The sequence below is a fragment of the Zeugodacus cucurbitae genome, chromosome 2 (genome assembly GCF_028554725.1).
Source record: "Zeugodacus cucurbitae isolate PBARC_wt_2022May chromosome 2, idZeuCucr1.2, whole genome shotgun sequence".
NCBI classification, from domain to species: Eukaryota; Metazoa; Arthropoda; class Insecta; order Diptera; family Tephritidae; genus Zeugodacus; species Zeugodacus cucurbitae.
The window spans coordinates 45,383,920-45,401,913 of record NC_071667.1 but is presented as its reverse complement, the minus strand read 5'-3'; the positions used below and the strand labels follow the sequence as shown (position 1 = coordinate 45,401,913).

The 17,994-nt window shown below is 36.6% G+C and overlaps 1 protein-coding gene across 11 annotated transcripts in view; it reads right to left on the bottom strand.

Moving 5' to 3' along the window:
• Nucleotides 1-1,092: 1,092 nt before the first annotated feature.
• The window catches only part of LOC105212429 (uncharacterized), a 442,313-nt gene continuing 425,411 nt past the window's right edge, over nt 1,093-17,994 (bottom strand). For 8 of the 11 annotated variants that reach the window (XM_054229606.1, XM_054229600.1, XM_054229595.1 and 5 more), the window contains 8 exons: nt 12,870-12,941; nt 4,271-5,382; nt 4,069-4,214; nt 3,406-4,001; nt 2,852-3,335; nt 2,509-2,781; nt 2,266-2,448; nt 1,093-2,201 (listed from right to left, as the gene is read on the bottom strand). In XM_054229606.1, coding sequence (XP_054085581.1) covers nt 2,087-2,201; nt 2,266-2,448; nt 2,509-2,781; nt 2,852-3,335; nt 3,406-4,001; nt 4,069-4,214; nt 4,271-5,382; nt 12,870-12,941 — 2,981 coding nt within the window. In that variant the 3' untranslated portion in view covers nt 1,093-2,086. The remainder of the gene's footprint in view (nt 2,202-2,265; nt 2,449-2,508; nt 2,782-2,851; nt 3,336-3,405; nt 4,002-4,068; nt 4,215-4,270; nt 5,383-12,869; nt 12,942-17,994) is intronic. The other 3 variants (XM_054229622.1, XM_054229626.1, XM_054229630.1) reach the window with 3 other exon arrangements.

The window sequence follows — 17,994 nt, the reverse complement described above, 5'->3', positions numbered from 1 at the left end:
AAACGGTTCTTGTCTTTGCAAAAAGTAAATTTCAAAGGTGTAAAATAAATTTGTAATCATATTGTATCAGTATAACTGCACGTTATCTTGCGTAATAAATTTTGAGATAACAGACACACATTTGACTGGAATCCCGTTGATAGCAAACTAATTTGTGTTTGATATCACAGAAGAGGGTAAATCTCTGTTTCCAATTTATTTATTTAGTTTATGATGCAATCATATCTTGAAGTAAAATGCATAAAAAGACATGTTTTCTTGTATATGTATATATATCTTTAAATTTATTTCTTTAAGAGCAGCAAACACGACATTTGAGTAAACAAAGTTTTTGACATGTATTTCTGCATACATACATAAATACGTAATTGGTATAACTGTATAATGGCTAAAAATGTCCAATATCTATTCCTGAACTGGTACTCGTACTCATTACATTTTCGCCTACTCACAAATCTCGCGTATCAACTACTCGTACATATGAGTAAACATATATGTACACATACATACAGACATCGACTTGGTATACGGGCACTTAAATATTAAGGTTAGTAATTTACAAATATTTATTTACTGTGTATAACAATTAATTTAATACGATTTCTTATTCTCCGCACCACTCTCGTTCGCTCTAAATCTCTCTCTCTCTCTCTCTTACTCGCAATGCGGCAATGCATTGGCCATCTGGTTCCATACACAGTGCACGGTTAAGCTTAAATTTAACAATTTGACTAGTTGAATTATTTTCCACATAAATTATTTTTGTTTTTCTTTTTAGTTGATAGTTTCTCTTTGTTTTCATTGCCAGTAGTAGTCTACCTATCGAAAGTGTCGCTATTTTCATTCATATTCCAATTGAATTAATATTAGCTGAGTTCTGTGGTTCTCTTGTTTCTTTTACTTTTACTTTCTTCTTTTGCATTTGTATGTTTTCATCATTGGATGAAACGTACAAACATACATACATCACGTCTACGATAACTACGTTAATGCGTTAGCATAGGTTTTTACATCTAAGTTAATTTTAGCGTGTGTATATAATATTAAGTGCACGAAGCTTGAAAATAAGTTAAACTTCGTGTGTAATTTTAGTTAGGTTTTCTAGATTTTTAAAGAAAAAATATATTTTCGGTAAAAAATAAACTTTTGTGATGCTTCGGTTTTGAGTATTATCTTGTGTTAGAGGGCTAACATACATTTCCGCTAACTGCTTGCGGTATTTTAATTTTTTTGTTTTTGATTTTAATATGTTACAAATAAAGTAATTGTCTTAATTTCTAAAAAAATGCCTTAGGGCTTTTAAATTAATTGTTTACTATATACAATATGCGTTTACATTAAGATTTAAATTTTACATCCGTTATGTTTTAAGACTACGAAAAATATTGCATACTGTCAATTTGGAAAAATATAAAAATTTTCCCTAATTTATAAAGTATATACAAGTATTATAGGGAATTATTTTAATATCCCCCGTTCCTTAGGTGAATTAGTTAATATAGATATGGGTAATGCAGGAAGAAATTTGAGCGCTATCTCGCGATAAATGCATATTTTTTGTTGCAATCCCATTTCCGTTCCAATTTTTGCGCGCTCCAATTTTTCTCGGCACTATTTGTAACCCTCTGCAATAAAATCGCCAGCAATATTGGATATGTAACTCTTCCTGGGTGTCAGTTTCAAGTGCGTAACGTTCTGCACCCGCTTTTTGTTGTTGTTTTTTAACAATATCATTTAAATGAGTTGCATTCATTTACGCATTTGTTTAATATGTTTATAGTTATTTTAACATTAAAAAAAATAGTTTGTAACTTCTTTTTGGGCACTTTCGAACTTATCGTATTTGGGTTGTTTTTTGTTTTTTTTTTTCGAAATATCTTTTTTTATTTGTTTACCTTTCGTAAAAAGTAAATGCCTTAGGATTTGCGACATTTGTTACAAGATAAAAAACGTTTAAAATCAGTTCTCTGGGTTCCTTCAGTTATGTGATGTCTTTAGCTTGTTTCTCGTTTTCGTGTTTCGAAATTTATGGTTTTCATATTTGTGTTTTCTTAAATTAAACACTCGATATTTGATATGCTTCAAATTACACCTTACTTTCAGGGCCATCAGCTACATGCTTGAATGCCAAACGTATTTTCGATAAATAAAGCGAACAAATGTGTCCATAACTCTTGTTGTACCACTCTGGTGTCCGTCCCCTGGAATAATTTGATAATAATACGTTTTCTTAAAGTTTCGTTAAGTAATAATTCTTTTACTCACTTGACATCTACCCGCGTCAAGTGCATAACGCGTGATCGTCCACTACCACAGGGCTCTATCAAATAGCGCGAAGCCAACACAACCCCCCTAATGGCGCCGAACATAGGTTTCGCCTTGGCGTGATCGATGGAGGTCTCCACAATGACACAGGCACCGCGCGGCAGGTCAGTTGTTTGCCACGAACTGTATAAAAATAAACAATATGTGAAATACAATTTTATTAAATGGGCTTTTTCTCCTTACCGTAGCACACAGAAATCGGTGGTGAACTGCCCGTCTATAGCATATTGAAATATTTCTGTGGTGGCGTCCAGCTTTTTAACAGTTTGACTCTCTAGCAAGTTGGAGTCCCAAGAGGCGCGTTGATTTATGATGTAGTCCAAGACTTCTTTTGGCGGACCCTCAACTTCGGTGGCACAGCGCCACAAACGCAAAGGGTGGCCGTCGCCAACTTTCTTGTAGGCAATATCCACATTGCTGTCATTTTGTGAAGAAATCGTGAACCAGCCACGAGTTCTACAACATAGAAAATAAGAAATGTAAGTCGATTAATGATTTTTGTATAAATACACTAGGGTACACTCACTTCTCTCTGCCTTCTTTGATGGTCGCCTTGGTACATTCATACAGGTATCCCCGCCAATTATGAAACTGCATGCCTTCGCCGAGCGCCTCCAATGGCACCGGCTTCGACTCTTCCATATAGCCGAAATTGCATTTGCTTATCTTCTCTTTGCTCGCTGTAAAAATTTGCTTGTAGTTTTCAATCATAAAAGATAAGCACTCGTGCGATGCTTTTGCCTCTTGCAGTTCCTTATCGTCGGGCACACCGGCACCCTTGCGCCGCCTTGGTGAAGCTGAAACCGAAGCCACGCCAGTCGAAATAGTGCTATGGAAAAGCGAAGGCGCCAAGCATACCGCCAAGTTATTGGCAGTCATTTGGTTTTGCTCTGCATTGGCCGCTACTAGTGTCAAGAACTCCAACAAAGCGTAGAGTATTTCGCGATTTTCATCCGGCAGCAGAAGTACAGCGCACTGTACTGCTTCTAGACGCACATCCTTGGGGAGATCTGCGCAAATATTATTGTAAAATATGATTTCCTTATACAACAATTACGTTGGAAATTATTTTTAACTTACGTTGGAAAATCGCCGCAAACGTTTCGGACATCTTGGTGGTGAGCAACGATTCGGGCAGATCGCGGAAATACTGTTTCAACATATCGGCTACGTCGTAAGCTTGTTGCGTGTCATACACTTCCATGCAAAGCGCAGTAGAATCAAGTTGCTCCACCTCTGACTTTAGTTTTATAATGCGTGACTTAACACCGCTCTTTCGGAACAGGCCGATCTGATCGAGAGCGCGCACTTGCAGCCAACGGAATGCGGCACGTATCGCAATCGGCAACGTTTGCCCGGTGCGTTGCAGTACCAACAACAAGGGCACACCGAACACTTTTTTGTCTTTGTAGTCGGGCATTTTGATTTTCTTAATAAACTTGGGCAGCTCCCAATTCCAACCAGAGCGATGTGTTGGACAATAGCGTTCCATATAACCGGTGAGAATGACCAACGCAAGCTTGCGTATAATGTGAAGCTGGCCTGCGGACATAGCCACAAATGGAATGCCATGATCGTTCTTGTTAGGATCGATCTTCTGCGAGAAACATTTTCGGAAAATCATGTGCGGACGTTCCTCCATCTGAAAACTATGCCATCGCACGACCGGGGTACTGCTGAGTGAAATAAAAAAGAGTAAATATATGTATACGCATTTTTCACATTATGTAACCAGTTGTTTACCGTTTAATGTTTTCGGCTTCCTCGGGTTTGGTTTCCTTACGCGAGGTGGAACGCGAACGGAAACTCGCCGACCGGAAACCCTCTCGTTTTTTAGGATCTTTACCTAAATTAAGTGAGCCACCACGTGTCAGCTTCTTGACTTTTATCTGAAGAAGATAAGAATGTATCATAAAGTTTATTTGACGCGCAGCAGATCACCTACCTCCGTGGTGTTCGAGTTGGCATCCTTTATCAGTAATTTTCTACCGTGATGGCATTCGGAGTCTGAGTGTGCGCCTATATCATCTACCTTACCAGTGCGCTGTAGAAATCTGCGCGTTTTTGATGGAGTCTTACGCAGTGATAGTTTACCACCTGCTGACGATTCTTGGCTATCGCTGTAGTATGATGAAGAATCATCTGACTTGCCCTCTTTCAAATGTGGCATCGGATTGGAGAAGAAATGTAGTGGGCTGGCACGCATCGAACGTGGTGTGGTTGGTGTACGCTTGGGACTTGCCCGATTCGGGCTAAGGAAAGTTTCACTTTGTGACGGTACTTTGAGTTCATTTCCAAACATAGGACCCTTCGGGAATGTATGCATAGGACTGACCGCAGATGGGGAAGGTGGTGTGGAATATACAGCATCCGGTTTACGTATGCTACCACGCTGGCCCAGTTCTGACAAATCTAATGCTTGTGGACCACTAATAACAATACCCTCACGATTTTGACGCTTTCGTCGACGAGATTTTATAGACTCTACACGTCGCAGGAATGCTTTGGCACCATCCTTAAAACGTTCACTACCTGTGCGTCGCAATCGCACTGCAGCGGAATCGGTCGATTCATTGAGGATGGAGTCTGTGGAATTGCCAGGTAGTGTAAGTGAAAGTCCACCGCCGCCAGACATGTCATAGCTGTCGTCTTCAAAACGATCTGGACTGGACTCCTTGGATGAGCTTTCTGTCTTCTCAATATTCAACTTACCAGCGGGCGGCAGCTCAAGACCCATTTCGCCAATACGCGACCAACGGCGTATATGTGGCTGGAATGTCCAATTCTCGCTTAGTGCACAATTCTCATCATCGGAGTCCTCCTTCTGCTGGGATGAATCGTACGTGAGTGAGTTGATGATTTGTTGTACTTTATGGGGTAATTTAGAGAGGGGAAGTTGACAAACCTGCGGCGTTTGCGCCTTGTGTGATTGATCGAGGCGCATGTTGGCACAGCGATTCAAAATGCAGAGACGTCGGTAGAGAGACTGGAGTTGATCATTCTCTAGATTGGTGTGATCCTTGGCCACATTAGTCAGGTCGAGTGGGAATTGATGATCTGCGGAGAAACCAAAATAAAACATGATTAGTTGTCAGGGTGTATAGTCGAAAGTTTTAGCAACCTGTAAGTAATGTAAATAATCTTTGAAAATATTTAAAGCAATGGGTCCTGGCTGGAAGCGAATCATCTGATGTCCTACACTTATAAAACTTGTTTGATTGCTTCACTGACAAACGTCTGCACGCCATCAGAACTTCTGGCAACTAATGCAAGAAAATCAGCCAAAATCAATGTGGCCTGCAGCGTTCACATTCAATGAATGAACGAATTTCAAATGCTTCTCGGTTGCTTGCAACATTTACATGGGCAAATATATATGTTGAAATTAAATATGGGATATAAAGAAAAATCTTAAATCCAATTTAAAATTGCCAAAACCCCCATACGCCCATTCCCCAGTTCGCGGCTAGCCAACGGAACGTACGACTACGCCGTGGACGAAAGTCACAAACGCGTACGATATCTACAAGCTTTTGACATTCCTTTTCCCACCAGCCTGTCGAATCGGCTTCTTTGCTGCTGCATTTTCGATGTAGGCAATCGGGTTCTACGTGTCATCGAATCACTTTTCGATCGCTCTGATATTACGTCGAGCAGCGAAACGAAGTGAAGCGATATGAATTGTGAACATTTACGTAGTCGCTTTGATTAGCTAGTTGTTTTGTAGCGTCTTGTGGCATATAGAGAACTTGTAGTGAGAAGAATCACTTCTAGGCACATACACATACATGTCCGTATTTCCAGTACCAATTGATAGAAGGAAGTGCAAACTAGTGGGAAAACTTTTAAGGCGGCCACAAACGTGTAGGCACTGACGCATTGCTGCACTATGTAAATATTATTGTGACGCGTTGCGTTGCGGCGCCTCCGCATGTTGCACTGGTGTCAAGCGATACTAGCGAACGCAGCAGAACGACGGTGTAAATTATTGGCGGCAATCTGAATCGTGTTGTCGGCAGCGCGAGCATTGTTTATTCACGTTTCGCCATAAGAATGACACAGTGAATGAGTGAATAAGTGTAATGAACTCGTGCATCGAGGTGAAGAAAATTAAACCTATTCATACAAATGTACTTCAGTATTCAAGTGCACACATTTTTCCAATTAGTATTAGAAATCGATAGTGGAGAATTGTTTTCTCTGCGAACTAAAAGGAAGTGGCCTTAATAGTCAGCTTTGCTAATTTTAAAATTGTGTACTATGGAAACTATATTTACATGTACATATTTGTGAACATTTTCATATTAAATTTAATCGAGACGAATTATTGTGGAAAATACAAGCACTATTGCCACACGGGTAGCATTGGAACACCGATTTACTTATTTATACTCATATTCTAAATTTATAACTCCTTCACTTTGCATCTTAAATTATCTATATATTGACCTTTTTGTTGTTAGTATTGCTCACTATCACTCTATAAAGTTTACTGTAAAACCGCCATTGAACTCGTACTAATACCAACGCCAGCAATAGTTGTTTTGTGGTTTTCTTCAATTTGCTTGCAGTTTCCAACTTTATCTCGGGTAAACCCGAATCAAAATAAATGATAGTAAAAGAACTGCTATAATTCTATCACTTTTGCATCGAGAGTTCCATTGATACCTTGAGTGTGCCATTTATTTCAATTAAGTTTATTTTAAGATCAGAAAACGCATTCATTTCGTTTGAAGCGCCAACGATACACAAATAAATATTTTGAGCTTAACTGTTTCACAGTGTATCCATGTCTAACTTATTTGAAAAACAGTCGTTTACCATGTACTGAATAGTCTTCAGTGCGAAAAGTGACTACGAAGAAAGTGTTATAAAAATCCAAACAAATTGTTTTTCTTTACCACTTCATTTTTAGCGATCATTTTTGTCAAGAAAAATTGACTGTTGCCACAACGCTCAACAACGTACTCCTCTTCTTAACTCTTCAATGATAAAAGAGCGAAAATTAATTTGCTTATCACTGCGTTGAAGGTGCGTCTCGCATGCGAATGCCGCGCTGTATTAATAGCGTACCTGTTGCTGTTAGGCAGTTAGCCGACGAGCAGTCGTTTCTTATTAAAACAAATGATCGCACATCAATTGCATGATTAAACCAATTTGCAAGCGTGTTGCAAAGCCTGTATGTGCCGCCAGCGGACCAAACGACTTTACAGCGACGAGTGTGAATAATGACCGTGAAATTGTGAGTTTCAAACGGGGGGGCCACACGAAGAGGCGTACGAATACGAACGACAATTATGCGACGCGCAGTTTTGGAACTGCCGCCCAACTTTCAACAAAAAGTTATATGACACTGAAGTGGGCACAGAGGCCACAGATACAAAAACAAGCGATAAAAATCACCATGACGAAGATCAGGTAAGCGGAGAATGTGTGCAAAATAAAGGAACTACAAGAATTTCATTAAAAATTCTCATAAATCGTTTTGGGTGTGGGCTGAAAATAAAAAAATAATCAACGATTAGTCCGCGATTGCTAAAGGGTTGGGAGGAACAGCTTTAAAAACTGAAGAATAAAATCGTAAAGCAAAAATAAAAGCAAGAAACACACGACACGTCTGACAGGCATTCTGCACCGCTGTGCTGTATTAAAGCGCGCAAAGTTGTTTCATAAAGAGGACTAAAAAGGGCGAATCAGGAAATTTATGATGATATGCAAACCCTTTCAAGGTCAACAACACACGCACAACCAAACGCAAGGTGAACAAAGGCCACAGCAACGTGCCTAATATTAGTGCTGCAGTGCCAACAAGTTGCCGTGCGTGCTTCAGCACGCATTGAAACATTTCATTTCGATTGGGTTCACGAAGTAAAATGCTTAACAAAAAAGATAAAAGAAGAGAACAAATAAATTTAAATAATAGCAGGTTCAGTTTGTTGGCAACACAATTGACTTCCAGTCAGTTCGCCGTGACTTAAAGCCCAAGTAGCGACCGCAGCCTAAGCCAAAACTTGCAGCTTTTAGAACAAGCAAGCAAAACAAGATTGCATAATCCATTTCTTGTATTTCAGATTCACTTTTTGTAAGTGGTGCCTCCTCATTTTTAATATTTTTGAATACAACACTTTTGCCCTACACACTCATAACTCGAATCCCAGCTCTCATTTGTTGCCCATATTGCAGTCATTGAACCTTATCGTGCAAAGCGGCTCCCTTGCTTTTAAAATTCTTTGGTGTTTTGAGGGCACATTTAATTCAGAAATGAATTATTGGTCTGGTCCGGTGGCATGTGATCATTTTTCTTCGCATTCTTTTCCATATCTTTTTGTTTTTCTTTTTTATTTCGAAAGTTCATAAATGAATCTGAATTTATTTATTTCCAAAGGCGTCTATGGTCTATACCTAATTCTGATCTGTACTATACTCGAAAACGCAAATAATAACTTTGAGTTTACATTTTAAAAGCGCTAATTAAAGTTATTGGCGGTAATTTTCGAATTTGCGTAAAATAAATTAGAAATAAATAAATATCAACTCGTGCTAGTAGCTATACATAATAGGCGAATGAAATTTCTCCTGTTGTTTCAACTTTTCTATCCTAATCAAGGAGCTTATTCTTTTAGCAAATTAGAAAGAATTTGAATTTATTTAATGCAATCACTAAGAAAATCTTAGCCAATTTAAACGAGTATGAAAAATGTTTTTGTTTCGAAATTTAGAGATTTAAAAAAATTGAAACACAATGAATTTCCATGTGGTATTATTTCTGCTCAAGGACACTGACATTCTTTTACATGTATTCTCTGCTAACTGTGTCCCCCTACTTCAAAGTTTTTTGCATGATTCAAATGAATGTTGATTGTTCGACAATAAAACCCTCTCTTTAAATTCCTTAAACAGATTAAAGGTATCTTCAGTGGCATTTCGTTTTTGTTTTGCATATTTTCGGAAATATTTCGCAAGGTTGTCTCTCTGTAAGAGTCTTCGAGTGCCAGTCTAAAAGTATGTTTTTTGTTTGAGATGATGAAAAAAAAAGTTTAGGTATACGCTCTGCCACACGCGTTTGCAGACAAGCCTTGAAATGTGATATAAAATTGGTCGCTTGTATAAGAAGCCTGCACTGAAAGAAATTGAAGAATTGCGAAGAAACTAAATGAAAAATAATTATAAAATGGTAAGGTAAGTACGTATCATGACCAGTAAGAACATTTCATATGTAATTATATTAATAATTAAGTTGTTCTTGCGTGTGCCAATATTTTTCAGATCCTTAGATTCTTATACTGATTGAGAAGAAAGTTTGCGTTTATCAGCAGCCAGCATTCTATTATCCGTGTATCCCAGATGAATTTTTACTGTTTTTTTTTCTTTCCTTCGAGACATTTTCGTGTTTTCGTTTTCATCGGAATGCGAGGGACAATTTTAAGGATTATTTGTTTGGTGCTGAGGCGTGCCAGTTGCTGCGCGTCAGCATATCAGGTTTATCTAAATAAAAATGGTCTGAAATCGAAGGTGCGGCAAAGCACATCACATACATACATACAAGTATGACTATATATTTACGTGAGCGAACTTGAGAAGGAACCGATTAGAATTACTCGCTTCTTCCGTATGCGAATGATTCCTTGGTTTTATATTTACTACTTCCCTAGAGCTTGACAGAAGCTTGGAGAGGTTGTTTAACTCTACAGTCCGTCGGTGTATTATTGAAGCGTTAACCAATAAATTAGGTGCTGCCACAACACATTCATTATGGTTTGTGTACCTGTTGCTCGATGGAGACTTTGACCTTTAATTTTTCTATATGAAACTATATTCGGAGGAATTTTTGACGTCAATGTGAACTGTATTTCAGTTTAGTGATTTCATTCATTAAGAAATCGCCAGGTATGTGCTGATTGTGTATATATGATGCTGCGAAAAGTGGGTTAACATAAATAATTTGACTTGTACGAACACGAAGAATGATTTTCATTCAATATACATATATCTATATTATAATGAATAAGCTTTCTTATTCTGTAAACGCCCCGATTTACGATGCAATTTTCATAAATAAACTAGCAGATCCGGCCACACGTTTTTGTGGCTGAGATATACATTAAATTAGTAAGTTTTTCAATATAGTGAAGAAATTCTTATGCATAAAGACGAAAACGTTATAGCCGGTACATTTGAAAATAATTGATGCAAATCAACATAGCTTGTTAAACTTTGTAATTTTTAATCTTATATTAAAGTATGCAACAAATGCCGTAAATACAAAGAAGGCTCAATCTTGGCTTCGATGACGATATTGATAAGAAGCTAATCTTGTTTCATTACAAAGTCGAGGTTGAATGTATACAGCATGATGACAACTGATTCTGGTAATAGTTCAGGCAATTCCAATGATTTTAAAAATCCTTTGAGATAGTTGACTACGTCATCCTGATTTGTAGCTGTGTCAGCTCTCCTGGAACAAAATTCTAAATTGTCGCATTGAGATCATCGACATCTATATCTTTTGCCACCAATATTGGTTATTCACTCAGCCAATTATGGGTATTATATTGCTGTTTTATGTCCGCAAAAACACGATGGAAACTCCTCTTTCGAGTTCGTGAAGTGACAGAAATCTGTTGGAAATCTTATTAATCCATCGAGGTGTCAACTGCGACCTTACCATTTATAATATCTAGCAACTGCTTCTACAATCGCAGTTTGACCATGTTGTAAAAACACTTGTATGTTAGTGCTTATATAAGCGATGGTTTATGTGTCGTTCTTCCAAAATTATCAACTTGCATATCTGGAGAATCCTCGCTATAGCGCTATTTTTGGCGATTTTGCAAACTGGTGTTTCGTAGATTTGCAATTTTGGATTACCTAAGCCCTCATATACTATATACTTTCTTTCTAAACCTTTCTTGGTCATGCTCGAATATTTCAAGACTAAAATTAGCCAGATCTATGTGGGTGTTCTCGACTTTTTGGGAGACTAACAAACAGTAATTCCATTTTATATCAATAGAATACACATTTTTATGGAAGATTAACTTTTCAGGAATATTCCAAAAATGCGCTTAGCAACACATTTAGCGATTCGTTTTATATTATATATACATACATATGTATATGTATTACTTAACTTTGTTGTGTACTAATTTTATTAGGTTTTACTCCAAAAGTGAATGACAATATTATATTTTTATGATTTTGTGTTCAATTTATAGGCGCATTCCAAATTAGTGTATTTTTGATCGAATTCTACTTGTCAAAAAACATTTAGAATATAACATATAACAAAATAGAATAGTGAGTCTGATAGATGTTTGTCTTGCAAAATATTTTAAAATAAAGTTGTGATCAGCATTTTAACTGGTTTAACCGGTTGAAACGACCGTTCACGCGACTGTCGCTCCACGTAACCGGAAGTGACCCGGCCAAGGACTGTAAAATCGACAGCATTCGTCAGAATTATGTAGGAAATGTTTAATAGCACTACAACAACAAAAATATTGATCACTTTAACTCTTAGTTTCAGTACAAAAAATAAGGGATTCACCTAATTCCCTGATGAAATTTTAATTAAAATGTTTATTTAAAAGTGTACTTGGATAACAAATTAAAGATTTTTTCCCAACCCTGCAGTTATTTCAGAATAGAGCATATTCACTACAAAGTAAAATTAATACTCGGGCAAATGACAGCTTACCTCTTTTTATATATCTTTGCCTTAATTTTCAAGTGAAAGTGTTTCGAGGTTTTAAAGAATGCCAACAAAAGAGATTTCAAGTAATTTGTATGTTATTTTTATGATCCATGCGGGTTTTTTCATTTCGTTATTTGTTAATGTTAATTTTTGATTTTTTTAAACAATACGATTTCTTTATATGAATGTACCATTGCCAAAAACATTCGCAATATTGCATGAGTTTTATGCAACCGCAGACATTTTTGCATTTTGTTGTTGCTTTTACACTGCATGCTCTCATTAATTCCTTCATATGTTTTACTCTGGTTTCCAACTGTTTCTACGTTTGTAAGTTGCTTTTGTTTTTTAACGTTTAACAACAGTGTAAATTGCCAAAAATTGTGGTCATTACAAGCTGTCAGAAATGTGGCAACCATCAATTACTAGCTGTCATAAATACGCGTGTGTCTTCAGTTACATGCATTGTCGGCTCAACATACCAGCAAACACTTTCGTTTTTCAGTTATATCTTATACATATAACGGGTGTTTTTAGGCGTGTGGTTTTGAAAGAAGAAATATTTTTTTCAAGGTTGGTCTTTTTGACAGCTATTACTTGATTTATACTCAACAACGTTTGTTGCTGATACACGTCCCCAATTGCTGGTTTAAAATTGGGTTCTCGGCAGGAATTTATTCGAGCCAGACGCGTCTAAATTATTTTTAAAACATAATGACAAACCCTTATCTCTATAATAAAGCTTAATTCTTGGCCATTACATTTAGTTATATGCGTTTTACTAATTTTTCGAAAATCACCTTTTTTATATAGTAAATTTGGTATATGCTAACAACCCGTTCAGACTCACCTTCATACATTTGCGCATACTGCGGAAAGCCGGCAGCTCGCAACCATTTACACGCTTCAACGGCCTCGATCTCTGAAAAAAATAAAAATCAAAATAATTTATTAGTAACCGGAATACATGTACATATATGATCAAGTAATAGTGTAAATGACAGGAGCCCTCTGCAAAAACTTGAAATTCATTTTAAAAGCTATTTAGTGTGTACGACACCCACACAGTTTTTTGTGGCTTGTGCTCCCTCTAATTAACTTAATATTTAACTCGATTGCTTTGTTGAGTGGATATGCATGTATAAAAATAAGCATCAGAAATTTCCGTCCGAAAAATTACGTTTACCGTTGCGGAAATGCATTCGCCACCATATATTCGCATGTGGACAAAGTGGGAGAGGTTATGGTCAAAGAGCAGCCAGTAGATTGCAACAATGGACAGCTACAATGCGCTGTCCTTTAAGCGGAGCAATTTGTGGGCACAAATTGAATTGCAATATTTTCGAATTTTTGGGATATTGGTGGACATATATATGTATATATATGAAATAAAGTCGAGTTACACTGCTTAAAACTCAATAACGGCTGTACTGATTTGATCTTTCATTTCTCGAGTTCACCTTCGTCCCGAAGAGGAGATTGACTATTATAATAGCGGAAACCATTACTTCAGAAAATAAATAATTAAAAATTATTGAATAAAACTTCGCGTGGTAGAAGATACACTACTGAAAAAAATTAAGGGATAAAAAAAAAATTCCAAATTTTTGGGCAAATTTCAACAGGCCATAACTTCGAAAGAAATGGTCGTACAAGAAATCGATAAAGAAGGAAATTATAGCTCCAAGTGTCTAGTTTTTGGATTAGAACTTTAAAAAATTTTAACCTCTGCGGTTTTTGAGTAATCGTAGAAAAACCAGCAACAAAATAATTTTCAAAATTTTTTTAGTTTTTTTTTTGGTCTACGGGCGTTGAAATTTTTTTTTTAATGTTTTTTAGCTTAACTTTGTTCATTTAGCTTTAATTTGGTTTTTTGAACTCCTCGATATGTCCACTTCTCGCCGAGATATCGGCCTTCAAATGGAAAAGGATCCTTTTGTCTTTGATTGTCGATATCTCAGCAACCAATGATCGCACAGAAAGTTAAAGGTGGGTTTCAAGAACTTGAATGAATTCTCATTAACGACTAGCCATTGCTTTTCCCAAAAATTTTTTTTTTCTTATTGTCACATGAATTTGAAAATGTAACCAAAAAAGTGCTTTTGGTGTTTTTTTTGGAAAATCGAGCGCTAGATCGAAAATATTGAGGAAACCATTAATGTTAAGTGTGCCTTTTACAGTTCAATATGTTCACAAAAACCCTACAAAAAAATCAAATTAATCCAGCCAGCCGTTTTTTTTTTGTTTCACTCGATCAAATTTTTGAAAAAATTAAAGGATCACGTTTTTTGCTCTGAAAAACTCATAACTTAAAAAAATTAGAAAAAAATTCGTTTTTCCTAGCTTTTCCACATTTTTGCTCCAGAAAAAGCTTAAATTTAAAACAAAAAAAAAAAGTTAAGGAACAAGTTGTCTGCGATTGGGGAAGTTTCGTGCAACAATATTCGCATTGACAAAAAGTTGTCCCGCCCGTAGACGCCCGTAGACCAAAAAAAAAAAAAAAACTAAAAAAATTTTGAAAATTTTTTTGTTGCTGATTTTTCTACGATTACTCAAAAAACCGCAAAGGTTAAAATTTTTTAAAGTTCTAATCCAAAAACTAGACACTTGGAGCTATAATTTCCTTCTGTATCGATTTCTTGTACGACCATTTCTTTCGAAGTTACGGCCGTTAGAAATTTGCCCAAAAATTTGGAATTTTGAAGTTCTAATCCAAAAACTAGACACTTGGAGCTATAATTTCCTTCTGTATCGATTTCTTGTACGACCATTTCTTTCGAAGTTACGGCCGTTAGAAATTTGCCCAAAAATTTGGAATTGAATAAGCATTGAAGATTTGTTTCCCCTCAAGCTCTCAAATTAAGGAATGTACGTCACGTATCCTTGAAATATCTCAAGTTTTGCTCAAGTTATCGCATGGACGAACACACAGAGACGGACTGACAGACATTCGGATTTCAATTCGTAACCCTATTACTCGCTTAGCTTTAGGTGTTACAAACGAATAATATACTCTCTGTGTATGAAGGTAAATATAATTGTATTCTCTCAATACTGATAATTTTCCATTTGCATTTGTATTTAATATCACAATAGAAATATTGAATTGAATCCGATAAAATCTTCGAGCACTGATTTTTACAGTTAGTCAATTACCGCCTTCGGTTTGGTAGTACATTGCTCATTCCAGCCATAGAGCGATCGATGCGTTAACAAGCACAAATCCCTCCCCAATGAGAGGTGAGTAACTACAGCTTAAGGCTTAAGGGCATCGGAGACATACACATTTGAATAGTATCAATATGTATAACGGTCTATATTTATAGCTTGATATATAGAGCTTGTCATGCTTGTAAATATATGTGACAGCGCGAAAAGGATGCAGTGAAATAGAAATTAAAGGGGGAGTGAACATAAAATACAAATAAAAAATAGTCATCAAAATCGTTCAAAAGCCCAGTGAACGAAACATTTGGACAGCATTGGTTATGCCTAGAAGAATTACAGTTGAGTGCAACATTCGCAAGATTTCAATAATACAAAGGCGCTATTAATTTGGTTAATTAAGTGGAAAATATTTGAATGGGATAGATATGAGTATTTCCAGAAGTAGCTTTGGGGTCATAACTTAAAACAAGGACTTGAAATAAATTATAATTATTTAATGAAAGCGTGAGCATATTAAAGTATTTATCCAACAAAGAACGAAGGCTGCTATTCTATACTTCTTACTAGAATATGTTATTGAAATATTCAATCAAATCCTGCAGCCAATTCCAATTGGTTCGAGTGCACTAACTCAACTGTAGCAAATTTATCGAAATTAAACTCAGAATAAGTAAGTGGCTTCAATTGACAATATATCCATTCCACTACCGTTATGTACGAATGCGCGAGCGTATGACGAACCTAACTCAATTTGCATTGCTAATCTTTAAATGAATTTTGAATGTTTCTTTCATGGAGAACAGAAAGTGACAGGAAATAGGAAAGTAACAAAGTTATACTTGCAATTGTTGGTTATATTTTTAAATATGGCGCAGCACCCATAATTACTTTGTATCGATTTCGAATCAGCTTGCCACGATGGCATAACTTATTTAAAGACGCCACATGTGTAAGTACATGATGGTGCCCATCTGTTTACCCTGTAGAGATGGTAACTACTTCCATGAATTTCATATTCAGAAACAAACGAATTAATTTGTAACAGCTTTAGTAGTCTAAAATATTCAGAATGCAAACATATTCCAAATGTGGAAAAACAACTTCTAAACCCAAAGCTAATTATTTTAACTGTTAACTACTTAGGCAAGGACAATCGCATATAAGGACCGAACCAGTTCAGCACTATTACTTTTCTTACAGGGTTCTTAGGAATAATACACATACATATATACAACGGCTGGCGCTTTACATTTGCCCATTCACCCCCATCACGGTCTAACTTCCGGCAGGCGGTTACTCTGGCACGTCATGCGAATTATTGAATTTTTCAGTTGATTAACTTGACATATATGAAAGAATCTGTGCTCGCCATAAAACCCACTAATACTGTGTATGTGTACTTTCTATGTAACTACATTTGACAGCTTCTCCTCTCAGTGTGCTTCTGGTCACATACACGCCATATATAGGCATTCTCTTTGTCACACAAAGGAGTAATATTAGACAGTTCTTGAGTGGTTGTAATCTGACATATCGTTTGAGCACTTAAATATGTATGCTCTTATGTATGGTGTGTAGCACGAGCACTACTTCCTCATAAACGCCATTAATGGTGTTATTTATTAGAGGTTTTAATATAGACACACAAACACTTTATAATTGCAATCTATTTTTAGCGAAAAGATACTCTTCTCATTCCTCCGACTTCAGTGCCGTCACCTAGCTGCACAAGGTAGAAATTATGGTCATTTATTGCGTAGTAGTGGGGGCATATTCTTTCTCGTATTAGTTAGTCTTTTAAGTTCCCAACATGTGTACGCTTCGTGCCACTTGTTCTCATTCGAGTGTCCTTCCACTGCCCACCACCCAAGCATCCACTTGTTGCTTGTAGGCACTCTTCTTTCTATGAAATAAATCGATTATTCGTCCCTTCTAAAAGCTTCGGCGCATGGCTTTATATTTGTGCATGCAACAGAAGAGGTTTGTTTTGCTTTTTCAGAACACTCCTTTCATGTGTTCAATGTTCAATATATTGATATTTGTTTACCGTAGTCAATAATTTTCATATTGCCACATCCTGTTGAGGTGTATAGGTAATAACATGTGTATAACTGCAAAAAGTACCAGCGCAGATCAGTTAGTGTGTGTGTGAGTGTGGGTAAATGTTCAAATAGCAACAAGTGGCTGATTCACTTTATTTATTTTGTGTGCTAATGGTGCACGTTTGGTTGTAATGGCAGGCATTTTGCCTTATTGAAATAGTATCAACGAATGCGGTTAATGCAGCTGTAGCTAGTAGAGTCGTAACTTATGTACTGTAATGGTGAAGTTAAAACTACTTAAGGATAGTAGGATTATAATCGAGTGGAAAAGAGGAGAAAAATTAAAGTAGTCACGAAAGCAATTTCCTACAGATTCAATAAGGGGTACTTCGATATCATGCAGACCTAGTGCATATAGTCCTGCCCTACTATACTTTTTATACTTATATGAATGAGTAATCGTTCTTTTTGCAGAGCTGGGTCAACCTGTGCATTTAGGTGAATTGAAATGGTTACTATATTTAACATATGTATAGTAAATAAAGCATCATCACGATAGCATTTTCATTATTATTTTTCATGATGTGTACATACATACATAATATGCGACTAACTTTGTTATTTGTAAACATTGTATTCCGATTGAATGTGTGTGTTAGCAATTTGACATTGAATGCCATTTGTTGCGCCAAAGTTGTTATCCTGTGCAGCGCTGCGAACATTGCTTTTCATTTCCTAACCACAGTTTACTGTTAACTTAAATTT